At 42.0% G+C, this 23,104-nt stretch overlaps 1 protein-coding gene across 1 annotated transcript in view; it reads right to left on the bottom strand.

The window, feature by feature from the left end:
• Positions 1 to 6,334: 6,334 nt before the first annotated feature.
• Positions 6,335 to 23,104, bottom strand: part of PIEZO2 (piezo-type mechanosensitive ion channel component 2) — a 270,740-nt gene continuing 253,970 nt past the window's right edge. Inside the window, exons 44-55 of the mRNA XM_009318585.1 lie at positions 22,949 to 23,081; positions 22,349 to 22,496; positions 22,029 to 22,243; positions 19,744 to 19,902; positions 18,223 to 18,370; positions 15,545 to 15,733; positions 15,000 to 15,092; positions 13,701 to 13,873; positions 11,649 to 11,765; positions 9,539 to 9,618; positions 7,960 to 8,140; positions 6,335 to 7,071 (exon numbers count right to left, since the gene is read on the bottom strand). Of these exons, the coding sequence (XP_009316860.1) occupies positions 6,819 to 7,071; positions 7,960 to 8,140; positions 9,539 to 9,618; positions 11,649 to 11,765; positions 13,701 to 13,873; positions 15,000 to 15,092; positions 15,545 to 15,733; positions 18,223 to 18,370; positions 19,744 to 19,902; positions 22,029 to 22,243; positions 22,349 to 22,496; positions 22,949 to 23,081 (1,889 nt within the window). The 3' untranslated portion in view covers positions 6,335 to 6,818. The remainder of the gene's footprint in view (positions 7,072 to 7,959; positions 8,141 to 9,538; positions 9,619 to 11,648; positions 11,766 to 13,700; positions 13,874 to 14,999; positions 15,093 to 15,544; positions 15,734 to 18,222; positions 18,371 to 19,743; positions 19,903 to 22,028; positions 22,244 to 22,348; positions 22,497 to 22,948; positions 23,082 to 23,104) is intronic.

Raw genomic sequence — 23,104 nt, 5'->3', positions numbered from 1 at the left:
GTCCAAGTCGGTCTGTGGCTGTGGCTGCAGGCAGTGGGTCCCTGCCGTGGGATCTGGGAAGCCCGTCCTGCATCCTCAGCATTCACAGCCTGCTGAAATGTGAGCACTTTGATTTTAAGTGGTGTCTCTTTAAACAATGTTACCAGATAAATGCTGGAAATGGGGTATGACTGAAACTTCAATAAATGTGACATCACCTCCTTGGCCACGCTGTTTTCCTCATCTCTGAAAAAACAGTCCATTTGAAATAGCAGAAAACCTTTACTGAATTTGCAGTCAGCTCCCTGTCACCTTACAATGGGGTGGTAAAATGCCCACAGGCCTCACACAGGTGTCCCTGCTCTGCCTTGCCTCTTAGTGCAGTGTTGCACAGGTTGGCTGGATGGGAATAAACGGCCTGGACCTCACGTTCAACAACAGGGATCACTGAGGGAAGTGCAGGGTGATGCTCATCACTACCACGTGGTTGCTGTAAGAACTGTTGTAGCCGAAACACAATTTCCACAATGTAGTGAAAAAATGAAAGCTCAGCACCGAGAGTGAGTCAGGGCTGCCAAACCTGAGGCTACTGAAAACTGGAACATCTTCAATTTAGTGCTTGATGCTGCAGGAACCACCTGGGTTTTCTGGGAGAGGGGCAGTATGAGAACGTGTATTCTGTCAGCATGGTGCTGGCAACCACGATGGCCTTTTACCCCTCTGGCTAACGAGTGCTGCCTCTCACAGAGGCAAAGTATCACCTCACCCTTTAACTCACCAGAAAATTGGGTAAAAAAAGAGAAGCTGCTTCAGTTTAAAAGGTGAGTTTGTGGGAAGGTGGGGAAACAGAAAAGCAGCATTCAGCTCCGGGTCTTGGGCTTCTCCCCTGGCCACTCAGCTGTGTGCCCTTTTCCTACGCAGGAGTGAAGTTAGGGCAGAAACTGCTGAGGGGTCCATTTTCAGGTAGTGTAGTTAGCATTTATTTATTTAATTGCAAGAGAGAATGGTAATTGGGGACACCTTGGTGTGGTAACAGTTCACAAAGAATTGTGGCTTTTTTGTCTTCTGACACTGGCTGCTGTGTAGGAGAATAAAAAATGGGGTATAAAGAGAGCAGCTACAAGTGCATGGTGTATGGCAAAGGTGCGTGGAAGCTGCAAGCACTCACCAGGAGCAGGCCCCAGGGACAACCCCCCTTTGGCACCTTATTTCATGTAAGAGAGCAGGCTGATTTGCTCAGGAGCAGCAGGGTTGGGTGGTTGCTGTTGTCCTGATGCAGCACCTCAGTAACATTTACTGAAACGAGCCACTGGGTGCTTTCCAGGCAGCAGCACCTCCCCTGGGAGCTCAAGCATTTTGGAGAGAGCACCGCAGGAATCGGATAAAACCCCTTCACAGTCTCCTGGCTCTCATGTAAAGTGAAGCTCCTGCATAAAGGTGATGGCCAAGCACTCAGGAAATGCTCGAAACGCTTCTTGGACTGAGTATTCACCAAATTTGTGAAGAACTCAAAGTAAGGGTGCCAGCATTAGATCTCATCAGACTTGGCCTCCTTCCTCCATGCCTGGTTCTCATCTTGAGCCTTGAAACAGGACACACCACTGTTTCCTGAAGAAGCACGGCAGAATCAGCATGTCCTCTGCCAGCACCTGGAACGCAACATCCCTGCCAGCTAAATAGAGCGACTGTACTCTCTGGTGAATGTGTGCATCAGGCTGGTTGCATTAATCACAATGCTGTTAATATGTGGTAACCATAAGGTGATCTGCGTTTTGCAAATTTCTCCTTTAGTTCAGCCTCACAGCCGTGGTTACCTGCTAGCTAGCTCGCTGGGCCAAGGTCTGGGGCATCTGAAGAAGTGCCTGGTGGCCAGGCCACTTCCAGAGTGGTCCTCTGATAAGAGCAGCAGAGCTGAGGGGCTGCAGACCTCGCTTGCTGGGCGCTTTAAACACATAGTGGCTTCCCGAGCAGAAAGGACAAGTTGCCATGCTACAAAGCTGTGAGAAGGAAATCCAGACAGATATGGGGAAAAACTCTGTTCACCTTGAGGGTGGTTAAGCACTGGGACAGACCGGAGGGGTTGTGACATCGGCATCTTTGGAGGCTGCCAGACCACAACTGGACAAGTCCCTGAGCAAAGTGATCTTATGTTGAAGTTTGTCCTCCTCTAACAGTATGAATGGTAAGAAAAGCGTAGGTTCACCACTCTGACTCTCCATGGTGCAAGAATGGGTTTGGTGGACTATCAGCATAGTTCAGCCCCATAAAGAAACAATTTTGCAATTTCTTTTCACAAAAGCTGTGGGCTATGTTGGAAAAATGCCTTTTGTGACAATACCACAGACATGAAATTTGTTATTGCTGACACAGAGTAATAGAATAGAATAGAGTAGACTATTTCGGTTGGAAGGGACCTACAATGATCATCTAGTCCAACTGCCTGACCAATTCAAGGCTGACCAAGTTAAAGCATGTTATTAAGGGCATTGTCCAAATGCCTCTTAAACACTGACAGGCTCGGGAAATCGACCACCTCTCTAGGAAGCCTATTCCAGTGTTTGACCACCCTCTCGGTAAAGAAATGCCTCCTAACGTCCAGTCTAAACCTCCCCTGGTGCAGCTTTGAACCTGCAGCTTCTTTGGAAACACTAAAATATTAAGTCCTGTAAGGAAAGTAAACACACTGATGCTTATAAAACAAAATTGATTTTATTTTAAGGCTGTTTCTTCTTTTCTTGCCTAGGCTTATTCCATTGAAGAGCTGCTCCTGTATTGAACAAAACAGGAAGGAGTCCTAAAACCTGGGAAAATAACCACAAGGATCTGTTTCATTTCAGTCTGACCTGGTAACCTTCTAAAAGGCTATTTAATCCCATTCATCCAATTCAGTCCATTTGTAAAGGTAAGGGCTTCTATTATCATCTTGTGAGCCATAATTTCTTGATTACAAGGGTGGAAGAGGGAAAACAGGACCTTTCTCCCTGGCAGTGCTCAGCTCTGAAAAACTGGACACAGGGGCTTACTAAGGTATGTCTGTAGGTACAAGTATTTCTGTATAACCATATATATAGTTATACATATATCTCTCTCTCTCTCCATTGCTTTGGACCTGATGACTTTATTCTGACATTTTGGAGGCGGTTGTTACAGCAGCCAACACACTGTCTTTGGTAAGCTACAGCGTCTCTCGCAGAATCCTAAAATCGTGGCATAATTCAGGTTGTAAGGGACCTCAGGAGGCTTCAGGTCAAACCTCCCACACAAAGCATGGCAGTTACAACAGGTTGCTCAGGGCCTGTCCAGTTAAGTTTTGAAAACCTCCAAGGCTGAAGATCCCACAGCTTTGGGCATTTGCTCCAGTGTTTGACTACCCTCACGGCGAAAACAATTTTCCTTCTATTTAATCAGACTCTCCCTTGTTAAGGTATGTCTGTAGGTACAAGTATTTCTGTATAACCATATATATAGTTATACATATATCTCTCTCTCTCTCCATTGCTTTGGACCTGATGACTTTATTCTGACATTTTGGAGGCGGTTGTTACAGCAGCCAACACACTGTCTTTGGTAAGCTACAGCGTCTCTCGCAGAATCCTAAAATCGTGGCATAATTCAGGTTGTAAGGGACCTCAGGAGGCTTCAGGTCAAACCTCCCACACAAAGCATGGCAGTTACAACAGGTTGCTCAGGGCCTGTCCAGTTAAGTTTTGAAAACCTCCAAGGCTGAAGATCCCACAGCTTTGGGCACTTGCTCCAGTGTTTGACTACCCTCACGGTGAAAACAATTTTCCTTCTATTTAATCAGACTCTCCCTTGTTGCAACTTGTGTCTGTTGCCTCTTGACCTATCATGCAGAGCTCTGCGGAGCTTGGCTCCACCTTTTCTGTACCTCGCCATTAGGTAGCTGCAGACACCAATAAGCTCTCCCCTTGGACTTCTCCTTTTTAAGGCTGAACAAGGCCAGCTCCCTCAGCCCCTCCTCGCACGTCGTGTCCTCCAGCCCGCTGCCAGACTCGCTCCAGTATGTCAGTGTCTTTCTTGCACCGGAGACCCCAAACCTGCACGCAGTTCTCCAGATGTGGTCTCACAAGTGCTGAATTGAGGGGACTAATAAATTCCCTTGACTTTCAGCTGTGCTTTTGTAAATGCAGCCCAGTATGCTGTTGGTTTTCTTTGCCTCAAGGGCACACTGCTGATATGCAACTCCCACCCCCGGTCCTGGCTCCTTTTGTTGTAAAGCTGTTCCCTACTCACCTACCTAGTCTGAATTGCTGCATGGGGTTAGTCTGCCTCAGATGCAGGACTTCGCATTTGTCTTAGTTGAACTTCATGAAGTACCTGGCAGCTCATTTCTCCAGCATCTTGAGGTCTGCCCTGAAAGGCAGTCCTGCCCTCCCCGTACAACTGCCCACCCCATGCCCCAGGAGGGCAGCTGACACACTTACGATATCACAAACCTCCCCAGACCCAGACCTGGTGTGGTCCACAAACTTGCTGAAAGTGCACTCTGTCGTGTCCTCCAGTTGTTAATAAAGACATTAGACGGTACTGGCCCCAATATTGATTCCCTAAAGAATGCCACTAGAAACTGGCGGCCAGTTCAACTTTATCTGGACGGTTGGCTTCAAAAGGACGGTCATCAGCAGTACACTTTTCACTTGTTGTGGTTAGCTATCCAGTCCATGTCACCCATATGACTATAGGATGTTTTAAAAAAATAAATAAAAAACCAACAGAAGAATCCTTTTATTTTCAAAGTTTGATCAATCCATGAAAGAAAGAGCAGCACATTTCTGCAAAGCCCAAATAACTGTACAGCTCATTCTGCAGATAGATTTTTCTCACCAGAAAGGAAGTGCCTGTTAAAGAGAAGGAACCAGGAAGGGAGCCAGGACCAACTGTGGCCAGCATGGTTCTGCTGGCTGGTACCTTTAGAAACACATTACACCCTTCACACTTCTCCTTCCAGTGTTGCTCTCCTTAAAATCACTGAACACCCAGGTGAGGATCCATCTAACCACAAAGGACATTTTAGCGTCCCTGTTGGATCCTATGTCAGGGCTGCCCTGTATATTTTGATTATCATTCACAGTCCTATGGAAGAAATGGAGCAAAACTCTCCACCAGGGAATGCTGCCTGGCTGTATGAGCAGACACCTTTCCATTACACTTCAGAGGAAATCAGGTTGTCTTCCAGTGAGTTCCAGTCACCAAATGATTTTATTGTTACAATATGATGAAGCGATTTTTATTTTGTGCACTTCGTGGTGCTCAAAATGTTAGTTTTCACAGTATAGAATGGATGTGACAGCATTTGTCATGGAAGCACTCAGCAGAGTATGTTGCAACTTCATTTAGTTGTGCTGTTTTATGAAGTTCTGCAGTAAAATGTGCCAGCAAATTATGTCGTATTAGTTTCTTTCCGGTGATTAACTAATCATTCATATAATAAATAGCAGCTAACTACAAGAAAGAGATTTATTTGTCATAGAGTTAGAAGAATGTCAAACTTTTCCCATTTCATGTAAAAAGGCAGAGGAAAAAATACTTCTAAAATGACTTTGCAACATGTGCTTTATTTTAAGTCATTACTGAATCAAAACTACACAGTATACCCTTTTAACATACCCTACCCACTCAATGACTTTTTTTTCTCGATGATTTTTTTAACATGGAATGAAACTTACATTGCAATTGTAAATTTTCATGCTACAATGTTTTCTAATGAGCCATTTGTGTCACTAATAATAGTAATTTAAGAAAAAGGCCATTTTTCAAGCTCATATGTCTGTCTGTCTGTATTTGGGAACTTAAAAAAAACCCGTCTCAGATGTAAAAATGTGACTTGGAATATGTAAACATTTTCGTATACCTGAAACACTGGAAGAAGAATATCAGCTAACAGCAAAACAATGGTTGCCTTAAATCATCGAAATGGGAAAAAGCATGTCACAGGGAGCAGAGAGAAGCACACACTATTCAGTCTTTAAAGGGTTATAAGAAATGAAGTAGCTCCTTAGATCATTGAATTCACTTTCTTTTCTCATCTAATGGAAAGCAGTAATTTTGAAGAGAACGGCCCAGCAGAACACCCCAATAATTCACCATAATTATTCTAGCCATTAGTTAACCTTGACGAAGTGTCAAGTTTCAGTTGCTTTTTTTTTTCCTGAGAAAAGTCATTGATGTTTGGTGGAAATGTCTTCTGTGACTGTACAAATAAAATAAGGCATTTAAAGAGATTGTTACTTGTTTTCTTTTTGCTAACAGAGGCTTGTCCACAGTGTCCTTTGTACATCAAAACCTCTGCTTTTCTACAAATGGGTATGGCTAGAATGTCTTCAGTTCCCACTGCGGCCCTGGGTCTTGGGTGTCCTGAAGGCTAGACAGTGTCCCATTACTGTAGCTTGAAAGTCAGTGATGTACAACAGCATATTGCACAATCCAATCTGTATGGCTCCAGAAAGGGTTAAGAAGGTACACTGGAGTCATCTGAGGGTTCACTCCTTTCTTTTCTCTTTAAGTTGTAATGATCGTCTGGAAAATTAAATTAGCCAGACAAAGATGCAAACTTTTCGTTGATTAAATTACAAAGCAGTCCCCAGATAGTAGAGGAGTGGCACATTAAAAACAACAAATCATCCAACCTTCTTCACTGTTGATCCTTAATTTGAAAGGCAGCATGGATTCCTAAGGCCGTAGCTTCCAGGACTCCTTCAGTGAAAAATCATTGCTACCTAACTATAAAAGGCTTAGCTCTTAGGAGAATATTGTGCTTTTTTTTTTTCCTTTAAAATTCAGATGAAATCAACTTGATTCGCAGTGTGACACCAAAGAGATCAATTAGTTTTTTCCCTAGTCCACTTGATCATAGTCTCTGGTGAGCGATACAGGAATATTAGTTTGGCATACAGGTCTTCTTCTAGTTCCAGTTCTCCAGTCTCTCGCACTAAGAAAATGTCAGTACACAACTTCAAGATTCGGTCTACATTGGGTAGTTCCTCAAACATGATGGAGTGAGAGATCCCACTGAAAAATTCACGGACGAACTTCCCTATCACCAGGACAACCGAGGCATATAGTCCCATGATGCTGAAAAGAAAGAAAGGAAAGAGTTCAAATCATGCCTTGAAAAAGGGTCAGCCAAGTGTGAGGGAGCTCATCTACGCGGCTAAGTGTAGTCTGTCAGCTGAGTGAACATTAATTTCTAATTAGGATCTTGTTTCTGCTGTCCTGCAGGATGAAGGAAAATAAGGTCTCTGCAAACACCACAGAAATTTGGGAACATAAACAGCTGAGGCTGCTGAGTTTAATGGTTTAACGCCAGTCGCTGATGGTCTCGCGTCCTGTCTGCTACAGCTTGGAAGTCACAATGGGAAATCTGACAAGTGCTGGCTGCTAAAGGCAAATGATCTGTCAGATTTCGTATCTAATATTTTTAATTAAAGTACACGTAACTGGTGACAGACTAACGTTTACCTGTCTTCCCCTGATAATCCTCCTATGAGGAGTTCTCCAAAATCAGGCCAGAAGAGCACATCTCCCAGGAAGGCACAGTCTCCTGCCTTCCTCTGTCTGTGGAGATGCATGTCGTAACTGTTCCACACTCAGGGTCCTGGCTACGAGATTGGGAAGGCTGCCAAAACTGGGCAGAGTTTGGGCAGAACTTGACCTGTAGCTAAACTAACATCTTTTGAATTATTTCACTTCAATAGGAAATTGGTGCAAAGGGTGCTTCTGCCTTTTTTCCCACTGGAGAGCAGGTATAAAGCGTAATATCATTCCTTACAAATATGAGGCCTTCTATAGATAACATTAACAGACATGAATTTGAAAATCTCACAAAACCCCTTTTCAAAATGTTCTGATGTTCAAACACTACAACAAAAAGGAAGTAAAACCCCAAAACCAGCAAATAAAGTAATCTCTACTTCTATCTCATCTACATTATTTTAATTTTACATAAAGATTCCTTCTTACCCATAACCAGCCAAGAATCCAAGGCTCGGTGGACTGACTTTATCACTGAATATGAAGAGTTCAAGACTCTCTTCAGATGTTTTGTATCTTTTTCCAAGCTGATTCAAAACCCACCACTCACGAACTCCCTCATCGGACACATTTTTGACCAGGGAAACCGTAATGTTTTCCCATCTGCAGTCTATTGAAAAAAAGAAATGTTAATATACATACCAAGAATTGCAAAAGCCAAACTGTTTTGAGTCAGATACTTCAAACATCTGCATGATAAAGTGACTGAACAATGTAGGAGTAAAAGTTGGTTGTAATTCTCCTAAAACCCATTTTACATATACATGTATAAAAGTATAATATCTAGACTTCTGTGGTTTTCCTTCTGCAAATCTCATCTGAATGTGCATTAAATAAATAAAATGTTCCATGTCACCTACATTTTCTTCTGTACAACTGTCAAATCATTTCAATATTTTCAGGCCAATGTATCAATGACAGTCAGCATGTCTGCATTTCAGGCCTAAAGAAACACATTTACCTTGGAGGGATAGTGGTCAGCTTCTATATGTCAAAGTGAAACTACCACTGTAAATCATTTATGTCTTGGTACAAAAGATGTTATTCTCTTGTATCAAGAAAAGCATACTATCCTATTATGACACATACTGATCACACAGACAGGAGGTGAACTCCAGCCCTCATGATTTCTGGGGAACATACATTAGTAGTGTATACATTAAAGCCCTTTTGAAGAATCTCAAATTAAGATTTCTTTAGGACAGGACCTGACTAATGACAGTGAGGCACTCACAACTTATTGCTACTCATAGAGCTAGGTTCAGCCTCAGGAATTATTTTTCCCAATTAATCTAATCATGCTCACTGAACCTTGAACAGTAATGTACTACACAGTACAGTAATGTACTACATAGTACTACTACTACTACGCCCGAGTGCCAAATTTAACCTCTGTTGAGCAAAGTGTTCTCAGATAAAGACTTGTTCCTACTCTTCCAACCCAACAGGTTTTTCACATGTGCATGTGTGCACATGCGTGCATGTATTCTGCATGTCTGTGAGTACCTGTATGCATTCTGATTGGGTAATAGCAGTCTGACATTCAATGATTTATCTAAACTGGATTCTTTGTAGCCAATAAAGAAGGAATAGCTAAAAAAAAATCATTCCGTGTCATTCTTTAAGCTGAGGAGCTAAATTTGCAGACATGCAGCACTACTGACTGTTTGTGGTAAGGTAGCAGGAGATGCGGAGAAGTGAAACTTGTCATCACTTCCTCAGAAAACAAGGGAAAGCAGTTCCTGAAAGCAGACTTGAAGAAAAGAAGCCGGACTTCATCCTTAGAGTCCTTACTGTTAAATACAAAGCTAAAATACATCCAGATGCATTTTCTGCCTTATACTCTATATTACCTCATCTCTCCCCAAGCTTGCAGGCACCAGGTAGAAACCATTGTAAGTGCCTTTCAGCCTGAGGTGCCCCATAACAGCTCAGTGAATGTGCAAGTGTGGGTGCTGTGTTGCACTTCTTGCAGCCATACTCTGTTTTCCATGGTCTGGACACATACCTGTCAATAGCTGCTTTATGGGTTTTGCCAGAGAATCACTAGGAGCCTTGATGTAGTACGGGTACACTGTCTCTAATGTTCTGGAAAAAATGAGAAAGCAAATATTTCATATTTTTATAACTCTAAAATAATTTAGAAATACCTAACAGGCCTATACACAGTTCCCAGTAATTCTTGGCTTAAGCTATGATTTTATAGTGTTCAGATGTCACATCTGAAAGTTAGCTGGATTTATTAACTATGTTCTGTCAGTACTTCAGCAGGGAGCTCCATCCACAATGTTGCCGTTCACACGCCATGAATCCCACACACCTGGGGCGTGTGTGTTTGCAAGGAAAGTAGACTTTATATTTTGTTCCCCTGTTTAACAAAGCTGCTTTTATAGTCTGCTATATAAGCAGCACAAAGAAAGGCAGCACATCACCGGTAGTAAACAAGCTAGAAAAATATGTAGCTAGAAAAATATGTGGTAAGAACAGTTATTACTTCAGAATTGCAAGATGTTTCAATAATAACACCTGAAAAGAGTGAGAATTTTTGCCAGAATCTTTCATTGGGAAATATTTTCACAGTTTGTGGGAGGATTTCAAACTTAAAAAGAAAGATGTTTGTAAAAGTTCTTCCATTGGACTCAAAATTAAATCATCTTAAGTGGGAATAAATTACCAGCATCCAGAGAGAGAGACATTTCATTAAAACCAGAGATACTGTCCTAACTTTTTCCTCAAATGACTGAAAAATTCTAGGGAAGGGAAGCTCTCAGGGAAGTCCTGTGGCACTTTGCTACATCACATACACCAGGCTGAGGAAGAACAGAGATGGCCAATTTAAAATCCCTCCTGACCACTCCAGCAGGCCCAAAAGATAGGTAAGAGCTCAGCAGCTAAGTTGTCCCAGCAGAGGTGGTGGCAGAAAGCTCCCTGCTGAAGTAGTCAAATGGCTACTAGCTGCCACAACCATTCTTCCTTTATGACAAAGTAAAAAAAGCTTAAATCAACAGTATTATTGCAACACAGGCAAATGCAGGTATATCTTCTATGTTACTGCTTGCCTCCTGCAAAGAGAGAATTACGAATTAATTACCTCTTCCCACAAAAGAGCAAAATCTACCCTCCTTGGCACTACTTCACCTTAGGAAATATTCTCGTATCGTCACACAGCAGAAAAGTAAAAGAGACGTAAAATGTTTTTTAAATGCAATGATCACATGTGCAACAGCAGTCTGTTTGGACGTACAAGTGTACGTGGGTGCAGAAAAATAGCTGTGCACAGAAAAGACAAATCTCATTTCCACCTACTAACAGATATGAACCTCTCAGAGTTTTCACTATCCCAGTTGGCCTCAGCTTTAACTTTTCAACTCTTGTGGCCACAAATCAGATCAGGTGGCCTTCAGGGATGACGTGTTGGCTTAGCAGTATTTAGAGACTACTGCTGTAAAGTAATCCCCAGTGAGCAGGCGGAAAAGGAAGAGCCAGACTCCTTTCAAATCTGAAAGGAGGCACCACTGCTGTTAATGCTATAAGGCTATATCCATAGAATAATGTTTGATATTCATATGAAGAGCATGCTCTTTCTGCCTTGCAAATTTCCATTACAGGAAAAGATCTGATGTCAGAAACGACTGCAGATGTTACCCTTTGACCGCAGTGATTTAACACTTCCTTGCCAATCTAATACTATTCAAGAATAACAATGAGAAATACAGTCTGGATGGTTATTTAGAACAAAAAAATCATCAATACAACATCCTCAGATCAAGTTGAACTGAAGTAACTCAAAGGAGAGTTTAACTGTGAATATACTGTAATGAACTTGCGCTTATCCAATAAATCAAAGAAAAGTAACTAATAGCTTCACCATGCTTGTTGGTGGTGTTCCAGTGTTCGTGGTCTTCTCAGCCTACATTTATCATAGGAAATAAGCTTTTACCTTTAATGTTACTATTATGTGACTTCAACGCTGTTGGCCTCTGTGAACAAGGCTCCAAAGTTATTAGAGGGGGATAGATGGGCAGACAAATGATAGAGTTGCACAAGCCTGACCTCCTTAAGAAATTAGGTTTAAAAAGGGAATGGTTGAGTATAAATAGGCAAAGAAAATAACTTACACCTTTTCCAGTTGCTGTCCAGACATCATTGTAGCAATATCTCTTCTGGTGTTCTCTGGTAGGACAAAGGTAAGTTTATCTGATGCTATTTCGGCTTTGGCACCAAGGGTGAGATTTCTGTTGTAAGTAAAAGGGAAGACACATTGTCAACCTACAATGAGAACATAACCTAAACACTTGTTTGCTGAATGCTAGAGCTACTTGTCTAACTAGTCTAACTGCACTGACCCTGGCTATCCCAGTCTTTGCTAAAGCAAGCATCATGCTACCTGTACCTGAGGTGGTGTGTTTTCCCACGGAGGATATGTAGCAGCCTTAAAGGTGTATTTTTCTAACTGACTATGCCTTTGTATGTATTACAGGACAATGATGACAGATTAATATAATTTTGCTCATTACGTCAGTCAAAAAAAAATGGGAAAGGGAGCGTGCCTGCTCTGACTTTAGGCAACAGCACCGTCTGCGTTACCACACATTCTGTGCCAGGGCAGCTAAGGACGCTGCAGTCAGCTACAGCTTCCTAAAACCCCACCTCAGCCCAGCAGAAACGTGTGGCTAACAGGCTGATAGGACCCCCGTGCCTCCCCCCAGTCTTCACGCCAGCTGCAGAACACAGCTGGGGCAGGATCAGCTTTCGCACAACGCCTTGTGCCATGCCCTGCGGTCGGGATGCAGCAGCTGGGTGAGGCAGCTCCTGGGCTGCTGGGGGCTGCAGAGAAACATCCCCGGCAGATGATGTGCAAAGGCAGAAAGCACGTATGCTGCCTGAGTGACACAAAAGGCTCGTCTTACAGCTGCTTGTGGTCTCCTGGCCCAGATGAAAGACAGCAGTTTCCCTTTACGGAGAAAAAGTGGAAGGTCACTCTGGTAAGTCTTTACCACTTTCAGTCATTCACAGTCACAATGTAATCCACAGGATATAATTTGAGGGTGAAAAGGGTCTTTTTCAACTAGTGTATGAATGTTTGTAGTTATGCAAGCATATGGGCAAACTGAGTAGCAGTATTAAAATTAATACAAGGTTCACAAATCATGGAGTGATGCAATTCACTAGCTAATACTGTATGCTTCCAGGAAAATAAGGGGGGGGAGGGGGTCAAATAAAGTTGAATTAAGGGTGCAGATTCACTCCAAGCCTATTTTTGACTGTGGAAGGACTGACCCAGTATGTTCAGAGCTCCCACAGTGATTCAGCTGACCTGCTTCCTGTGCAGTCTTTTGCTGAGGATTGCTGTAACAATCCAGCATCTACTTCCAACAAAACAGGTAGATACTGGGGCTGCAAAGGTACTTAATTTCCATGGAGCAATGACTTAACTCCAATTTAATCCAGCAGTCTACAGGGATCCCAGCTGGCAGAGAGTAGCCAACAAACCACGCCGGTGACCGGGTGTGCTCTAGCCTGCATGCAACTACTTTATATTCCAGGCTGTCTCTTGCAAAAACTTCATTGTAAAGTAATAGTTCACTGAGGCCAAAGGAACCACAAGTGAAGAGGCAAAGGTCTTGACAAAATGGATCTGTGCCATTGTTACGCTATTTGCGTAACAAAATCTCTGAGTGTATGTGTATTTAAAAAATAGTTTGTGTCAGTTCCAGACTCCCTTAATAAGAGGACCGAGCACTTTGGTGTTTGTATTTCCTCATAGTTTTTCTGCCTTAACTAGGTCTAAGTATTCAGTCCCCATAAATGCTAAGCAGGTTGTTGTTTGGGGCAGTTTATTTGAACATCTCCATCTAAAACTGGCTAAAATTTTCTTTCTTTTTCCTCCTTCCCCTCAAGTCCCATTGCAAACTCCACCCTGCCTTTTTAAATAATGTACTTGGAAGCGGCTCCACTTCTCTTTTTATTTTTTGAGAACTGCAGGCAACAAATGTTTTCCTGCATAACAAAGGTCACTTCTCTCTGTCTCTCTCCCTCCCACTTTCAGGTTTTTTTTGCTCTGTAGTACAATTGCTGAAAAACTAAACCAAAAATGCAGCGTGGAACTATTGTGCTGAGCGAACACTTGGCAAATGATCCATCAACCTCATAACAGCCATGTTAATTACCTCTGAATGCTCCATGAAAGAACTACAGTGAACTCAGCTGAGAAATCCAGCAGTCCCTGTATCATTTTCTCTCTACTGGGAGGGCTGATGGTCCATAAAGAGTTTGAATTTCCCTCTAGATCTGCTAGAGTTATATCTTCTTTTCCATAGCCCTCTAGAAACTGCAAAGCAGCCTGCAGGTGCAGAAGAGGAAAAGAAAATTTCAGTGCGGTGGTATTCACAAGACACAGAGCCACATTTCCCAGTCAGGCAGAATTGTAAATGTTTGATTAATTGTAAGTGCAGTGGTTTGCACTGATTGTTTTCCTCAGGTACCAACTGGGGCTTTAGATGGGAAGGGAATAAACGAAGTATAGTCAAGCTAAGAAGGCAAAACAAAAATGGCCCTGCTGTTTGAAGAACGATGGCCACATAGGCCAAAGTGAGTCTGAAAGTTCATCAGGTAAACTCTGTAGAGTCTATTCAAACTTAAGTTAAAATTCTACTCTCTCTTGTGTTAAGCATCTTTCTGCATAGAAAGATGTCTGCAAAGGATAAGTCAACTTGAAACTGGTGACTTCCAAAGTGGATTAAGATTACAATATTACTGCTATAATACATGGGCTATTTGGTAGGATCTAATACAAAAAAATGCTAATTCATGAATGGGCTAGAAGCAAGCACTTCTTTTAAAGTTTATCTGATCAAACCCCAGTTACTTTAGTAATGCAACAGCTTCTACTAATTGCTAGTCTTTATCCTGTACAAACTCGTGATTGCTTTGTGCATGTTGCACCATGAAATAGTGAGACTATGTTTAAATGTTTATGTTTTGACATTTCAATGTCAAAACTTTTTTAGACCACAGACACTTTATTTTGACAGTGCCACATCTCCTCACGGGGAGATGAAAGCTGTGTGTGCTATAGGAAGGAGCATGGCGCTTAAAAGCGCCAACACTGTTGTGTCCCCACAGCACATTTGTTTTGGCAGTACACCAACAGCACCACATCTTCTGAAGGTTTGTGTCATTTAGAGGGGAGGTTTTTATTCAGGCGACAGGACAACTAGGGTTTCTGTCTCCCATGATTTTGTGCAAAGATGTCTCGATTAATGGTAACTTGTCTCACCATAACCCAGCCCTGTCCTGACAAATGATTTGTCCAAACCTTTACTTGTGTAAACCCTCTTTGTGGAAACACTTTCCAAATGATGGCAGCACTGCTGACCACTTACAACTACACAAACAAAACTCACAAAAGGCCTCCATGGAAACATGCACACGTTTTTAAGCAATGAGGTATTCTACATTTCACTTACAGTGTTACCCCTATAGCTTCCCAGAAATGCATTGAAACCAGTCTGATTCAAATCCTTGAGCTGACTCTGTTGAGCACTCATTGTAAAAATAGGCTGGGAAACAAAAGAACACACAGTTGTCACATTTACTTCATATCAACTGCTACACACACAGTACAGCATCCTGTGCATCACAGTCCAAGACAATTATGGCACTCAATTCAACAGGAGAAGGTTATGACCTTATTCCACCGAGAAGCAAGCTACCTCCAATTATCTTATATTTACCATGTGGACCTCTAGGCAGTTATCTGAGTGTACCTGATGTAGGATAATTTATTCAGATTCCACTGCCAGTAGGTTCTGTTTTGTAACTTGCAAATTAAGACAATGTTTTACATCAGTGATAAACTGACGTGTTTTTAAACCCAAAAGGATCATTTGTGGGAGCTTGCCCAATCCCTTGCACAAGGCAGGAGAGTTCAATTCAATGAAGGGAAAAAGAAATAGCACAAGGAAATACAGTGTAAAAACAGAGTTTGGTTTTAGCCTTTCTTCTTTTTTACCTGATAACCTCCTAGAGTTATTGTGATTGATACATCTAGAGGCTTGTTGGTGATGCCTGCAACAGATTTGATTAAAGACATGAAGAGCAGTGGGAACCAGACAATACAAATCAGCAAGACGATAATCATGCCACCCATTCCATACTTCACAACTTTCTTTTTCTTCTGGCCTCTTGGTTGGGGATATCTCTGCAAAAGCAAACAGCAACATGGTAATGTCTCTTCTACCAGAGGTACACTTGGTATGATTTGATGGGTGAATATATAACGATCTTAAGGCTTCCCATCTTCTGTGGTAATTTGCTACCCATTGTCAGGCCACTTATTTTGAGATTTTTAGCCAAACCTGCACAGACACTGAATTTCTGGTGACAACAGAGAAAAGTGCCAAATGAACCCATGTCAAGTGTGTGTCTGGTGTGAAAAATATTGTAAAACTCTGTGGTTTTGATTCTTCACAACCATAAAGAAGGGAAAAACTGTGTAGGGTAATTTGAAATTTTTGTCTGAATGAGTGTAAGCATGAACTCACAGGAACCAAACGTAAAGTAATAGCAGCAACAGTGATACAACAATTTGTTCAAAAAACTGATATTGGGAGTGACCCACTTTCTTGTATTTGTCCTTCGGAAAAGTTTTATCTCAAAGCTCCTTAAGGCAGAATTCCTCTCATAGGGCTTGAAATGCTGCAAACTGTATTTTAGGGAAAAAAAAATATTGTTTGCCAGCAACTGACATGCACCATCAGCAGGATTGTCTGATGTTGCACTACCTCCACATTCATTTCACACCTCACATACAGTATTTCTAAAAGTTGTTCACAGGCTTGATCCAATCTGTTTCTAGTGAATCCCGCACCAACTGCATTTAAATAATGTTTAAAGTTTTGTTGCTGTTCCTTAAGTCTTGACACTGCTGATGTAACATTCTTCCCTTTCTTAGCTTCTAAGACCAAAAGTGACTTTGCTTTTATCCTTCTCTTTTCAAATCAGGTCACACAGCACGTCTGTTCTGCCTTGTCCATAATTCCCACCCTCTGTTATTGGCCTCATGGTTGAATACCTTAATAGCTTCACCATCCTGTAAAATGCCTTAACATCGCGGTAATTTATTTTGGTGTATTCTCTTACAGGATTTAACTCCGCACAGTGTTTTAGGATCCTGTCTTTCATGCACTGCATACTGCACGCGCAAAATAAAGATGCATTGTATTGCACTGCACCTCAAACACATGCCAGGAATCTGGTTTTCAGGAAATTGTTCTTGCTTTACAACATGAATCCATAAAGTCCTAGGAGAATATTAAATTTGTAATACAATGCTATATTTAAAACAAATTAGTTACTTTTCAAAAGCAGTGTATCAAGTCATTTGTCTTGCACTACAGAATACTGTTTTCATTAAAATATCGTATCAGGATCACCAGGGGTATATTACTTGTCTGTATGAGATTAGTTCAGGCACCTTCAATGATGTTACAGAACAGCTTAGAGAGCCTCTAGCAGTCAAAGTACTTAGGCATACCACTCAATGTGAGAGAGAGACAGGGAGAATCAAAGTACCTTGAACAACACTCATGAAGTCATGGGTAGTTATTTTGCTACATGGCACTAGCAGCCACATGCTAGCTTAGATGTGGACATCTTCCCACGTCAGATCTATGCTACATATGATGAAGAGTGATCCTGTTGTAGCGTAAAAAAATGCAGGGAGATGGACAGTCAAAGTAGAACTGGATTATTATTTCTCTGACTCCTGAAGCCTCTCACGACAATCCATTCACGGCAGAAATTGAAGTCATACAGAAAAAGCCCATATACAAGATTTGTGTGCACTTCAGCTCTGAGTTAATCTAAGTGACATACTTGGAAAGTAATTGCCATTAAGAGACAGGATTATAATAAAAGTAGAAATACGTCAGTAACACTTAAAAATACAGCCATTTCATTGCAGATGTACAATTTCTGACTGGTTGGGTCACTCTTAAAAGAATGCTTAATTTCTTTTTCAAATTGGCAAAATAAGCAAGCATATGGTTGCAATCTTTATAGCGGTTATAAGGAATCCAGAATTTGCAGGTTTAATTTGAACTGAAGCTTAAATGATTTAAAGAGACTGAAATTTCAGTCAGACAAATGGTGGGTTTATCTGGCCTGCAGTTCAGTTCTGGATGTGCGGGGACTCTTCCGAGATAAAGGAGCCAGCTGCGTTCCCTCTGCGGTTACATGAACCTGGTGTCCTTGGGACCTACACGGTGGAGGCACAAACTCTTCCTTCTACTGACCTTTCTCTTCACCTACAGTTTCCCTGCTACTGTGGGTTACTCATTTAGTTGTTATGGACAAAGTGAGCCTGTGTGAATACCAGGACTTTCAACCTCGGCCTTGAAATTCAGGCATGCAATTAAGCTAGCGGGCGCATGCTTGTGGAGTTCACGTTAACAGTGGAAAAATCAGCTATGCACAAAAGAGAAGCCATTTGAAATTTCACTTGCGGTGACTGCCAACTAACATGAAGTACCCAATAGTCTGAATATTTCTGAACATGAACACCAAGTGTATCTTCTAACTAACTGTCTTTATGGTGGATTTCCCAATTATTTAGGGACTCGTGATTATTTCTCTTCATTTCTGCATGGGGGAGAGGAGGCCTGGATCACTCATATGGGGCTTCCTTACTTTTTCTGACTCTCGCCAACACTTCAGGATGAATATATGAGCATAGATATCTTCAACACAGATCCAGCTGGAAAGACTGAGAGTGGTATCAGTCCAAACCCAGTCCATTACTGCTCTCAGCTCGGTCAAAAACGGAACCAGGCGGAACCTGAAGGGAGACCACAGCAGATAACTCATCAGAAATGGGGGGATCACATTAAATGAGCACAGTAAGTGTATATATGACAAGAGGAAGAATTAAGCCAATGTTAAAAGACAGTTTAATGGGAGATTTTGCAAACACAAATACGATCATAACCTGAGATTGCACGGCTAGTACTGATGTTTTGGGGGTGGTATCTTTTGCCATAGCTCATGTTCCTCTAGATCTCCTTGTCAGGCCATAAACACACTTTTGCATCATTATGCCCAGTAATTGTGATTGAGCCACTGATGGAATGTACAAGAGACGCTTTCTTGTATCTCCAAATTCATCTGACCTAGGAGCAGAGTAGAGGAACATCCTTTCCACAGGATGGTGGGAATTTGTTTTATACCTCCTTACACAAAGTGGTGCACGGCTTTTTTGCAGTAGGTGGGCGGTCCTCAGCTGCATATGGAATTGGGTGTTATGACTCAGGATTAAGCAGCAGCAGAAGGTGGGCTAACAGGAAACCAACATGCATATAGCAGCTGTTCAAAGTGCATCATTCCCTTTACTAGTCCCACACTTTTCTGCTTGGCCAGGTCACAAAGACTATTTTGTGTGAAGAAAGCTTTCTTCTGTAACTTTTCCTACTGGAATACAATAAGCCCATACTGAAAATATTGGGAAAAGGGTGAAATTATTCCAGCTTTTCTGTGAAATATGTATATGCTTTGAACTGGCTTAATCACAATATCATGGTAACAGCGTAAGTGGAGGGTGGGGTATGCCTCCTTAACACCGCCTTTCACTCTGAGGTGACGCTGTGCCTGTTACTTGCACTAACACTCCTAACTCTTGAAGAGTTTCAAATGTGCAGCACTTCTCAAAAGATACACAAAGGAAACATTTTTTGATGCATAGCTCTTATTTCTCATGTGTATTGTCTTTCACTTTATTCTCCTCACCTGCTGAGATAGAGCCTGTAGACCTGCTCCAAAGATCTCTTTGGGATTTGATGCCTTACTAGTTTTTAGGACTGCAGAGCAAATAACATAACCTGTTTTCTAGCACAATGAATAGCCCCTGTCTCTGTTCACAGAGGTGATTTCCTAGAAGTGTTAAAAATGTCTCTTCATAGGGGCCTGAATGGCTGACTGGTATGTCAGGCTTCTGGATTCAGAGTGGGAGACTGATTTTTCTGAAATTTGCATTCCTGAAATTGATTTTTTTTGTGTACTACAGGGGACATATGGCATATACAGAGTGCGCTGCACAAAATTTACTGTCTCATTTCCTGCAGCCTGTGAAGAAAAATCATGAATAACCCCAGCATCTCATGATAACAGATCCTTATTTCACAAAAGGAAGGAGGAGGGCAGTAGGTCTAGGCTTACCCTTGAAATAAGAACAGGTTGACATAGTTGTAACTTTTTGTGAGGAAGTTGCCAAGAACACGAGTTGGGTATCCGCAGCGTATCTGATATGCTGATAAGCCAAAATAAACACATTTCACAAAATACCAGAGCTGGGCAACTGTGTTCTGGCTAAATTTCCTGTAATGGAAAAGACAGATAAAGGAAAATGATGAGCTTTGTATCTGTGTATGACTAAATTAGCTTGAAATGTTTTGTGCTCCTGGCAGTTTCCCTTTCCTGAGATCCTGTGAAAAGCCCTTGGTTTCTGACCCAACTGCAGGGTTAAAACAGTATTTGAAAGACGCTGGATGAGAAAGTCTATAAACAGCATCTGTTGTCACCTCAGGGTCACTGGGGAGAGACTAGGAACAGGCTTCCCAAAGAGTGAGAGCTATGGGGCAGTGCCCTCTCCCTCCGGATGCTAGAGGTGCCTTGCTGCCCAGCACAGGCCAGTCTGCCCTCAGCCCCCACGATGGCACATCCCTCTGTGAGCCCTGGGTAGACACTCCTTCTCTTGGCTTTTCAGAAGGCTGACATCTGGACTGAATCTAGGCAGCTTTAATGGCTATTTGTGTTCAGGGGGGCACCTCCAAGGTCATGAACTCATACAGGAATTTAAGTTGGAGTGAACTCTGAAGATCATCTTTTTCACCCTCCCCTGCTCGAATCAGGTCTAATTACACCAAATTGTTCAGGGACATGTCCAGTTAAGTTTTTAATATCTCTGAAGATGGAGATCCCACAACCTGTCAGGGCAATCTTTTCCAGTGTTCAACTACTGTCATGGTGAAAACATTTTTCATCATATCTAACTGGAATTTCCTTTTTTCCAACTTGTGGCCTCTTGTCCTATCTGAAAAGAGCTTAGCTTCTTCTCAACGCCTTCTTAATAGGTAGCTGAAGACAGCTCTTCACTTTCTCTTCTCCAGACTGAACTAACCCTGTTCCCTCAACCTCTGCTCACATGTCATGGGCTCCATTCCCCTGACCATCTTGGAGAACATGTGGAACTTTTGACTGCAGTTCAATAGCATGGTGGAACTGCAGGAGATGCCTCATGATGGACAGGATTTGTGAGCCAGACATGATCCAATATTTTCAATTACATTCCGCAAAACTATTTTCATTAAGAAATTTGCAGGGGCTTCTAGGAATCAGCCTGACTTAAAAGAAATACAGGAGGTTTCAGATGCAGTTTTGAGATTAACAACTTGATATAAATTTCGTAAAAGCACAGGAAAAGTCAAAACGCTTTTATTGCCTTTCAAGTGACCAAATCAAGTCAAAAGTTTCATATCAATTCTCAATGCACAGTAGATCGGAGATCCACTTGAAAAATGCATTTTTTTTTTTCAAATTGGGGCGCAATTACTACTGCACTGAGGAAAAATAAAACTTCTGGTTTTGAGAGGAAATGAGACATTTCAGTCTTTCTTTACACGATGCACCTATTTTGTTTTTTCCCAGTAAAATAACTTGACTGTTAACAAAGTGTAATGTGCCCAGGTGCCACACTCAATTTCCCTGTATAGTCAATGGAGTGAGGTAAATACTTCAAGGCAATTTAAAGTCCTAAGTTAGAGGGGAGTTAGCCAAGCACTAGAGAGGGAACCTTAACACCTCTGCAGTGCAGACTGAGGTGATAACTGCCTTGAGCCATGCAATGAGAAATGTTAGATTTGGGGGTGAACCTGACCAGGCACGTGATACAAGATTTCACGTGGCAGGTGACCACCTCCATATCATCTCCAGAGCCATGTGGCAGGAGCAGAGGAGGAGAACTTTTGCTCTTCAGAAGAGACTTGGGTTTTAGACATTCCTCAGTCTAAGGAGATTTAAATCCACAGTTCATACATTCCAGGGAAGTGCTAAATTGTAAGTTACTCTGAAAGAGACATTTTCTACTCGCTCTTCTAAACCAGCGTGCAGCAGTCTTGGGAATAGGGAACCGAATCAGAGGCCAACATTGTCTCAGCTGAGGGCTCTAATCACTCAATTACAGGCAAGTTCTCCTTCACCTGCTTGCATTTTGGCCTAAATTGAGAATAATTCTGTACATACTTATGTAATTAATTCTTCCTCAAACTTATGTTGGCCACAGTTATTGCTGTGGAAAGGCATTTCAACATTCTGCTTAGAAATGAGACCAAGAAGAAACCTGTTCATGATTCCAAAGCTTAGCTATACCCATCTCAAATTTAAATACAAACAACTTGGTAGAGCATCAGTATTCAACCCACATTGTCTGATTATAAGGGTTATACCTTTCTGTCACTCCAGGCAAGATAAAGAACATCCAGAAATGTATTCCGAAAACAAGGATGACCTGGAAGATGACCTTTCCCATGACAGTCTTTTTGAGGTACAGTGCTCGATCTACCACCATGGTACCAAACTGAATGAGCACCATCACCAAAAATGCCTCCGGGACCTGGTCCTCTGATAATGAAGAGGTGATATCTGCTGCTGCAGAGTGTTTCTGAAAAGGAAAACGCAACAGTGGTCGAGGAAGGAGGACACTCACATGATACTTAGCATCTACAGCATGTAAATCCTACTGAAGATAGATGCCTCTGTGACATACCCCAAAAGCCCAAAATCCGAACACAATGATAATGAAGTCCACTGTATCTGCGAGGAACATCAGCACATACACATCAGTCACCGCACTATAGTCTGGATGAATAAGATTGTAGAAAAACTGTCTGATGGGCACATACACCTGGAGAGTCCTAAAACAACATAGACAGCAATGTGATTTAACAACACTGTAACTTGCACTGAAGAAAAGAATGGCTGGGTGTGATATGATTAATGTTTCTAAAGATATCTAAGATCTACTCTGACAGCCTTCACAGGGCTTCACAGACACCAGACCCTTGTTCTGATTGCTTCTAAACCACTGTATTAGCATTTATTCAGTAGAAATATATGTAGCCAACCAAGTTCACACAGGATATTTAGCTTTTTTATCAGGCAGACGCTATTTGAACAACTGCTGATTTGTCTGATGTTCAGCTGACGGGACTTAGAGCGAAAGCATCCGCATACAATGAACTGTATATGTACCTATTCATCCCCTTGAATTAACGGAAGTAGTAACCTGCTCTCTTTAAAATGCTGTTTTACTGCTTTACTGTTTGGAACCTCCCCCCAAACCCACACAGCTCCTCACATTGCTCACTTTTTAATTGTAAAGGCCTTGGCTTTGATCATTTGTTCTCGAAACTTTTCCATAAGAAGCTCTTTTCTGGATTTTTGCTTGATGCTTAACACACTGCTTCCTTTCTGACTGCTGTTTCGTGTACTGGTACTTCCTGAAAAAAAAGGGAGGGAAAGA

This window comes from Pygoscelis adeliae, unplaced genomic scaffold (assembly GCF_000699105.1).
Source record: "Pygoscelis adeliae isolate BGI_AS28 unplaced genomic scaffold, ASM69910v1 Scaffold42, whole genome shotgun sequence".
NCBI classification, from domain to species: Eukaryota; Metazoa; Chordata; class Aves; order Sphenisciformes; family Spheniscidae; genus Pygoscelis; species Pygoscelis adeliae.
Note: the sequence above shows the minus strand (reverse complement) of the source record. Positions and strands in the feature narration are given on the sequence as shown.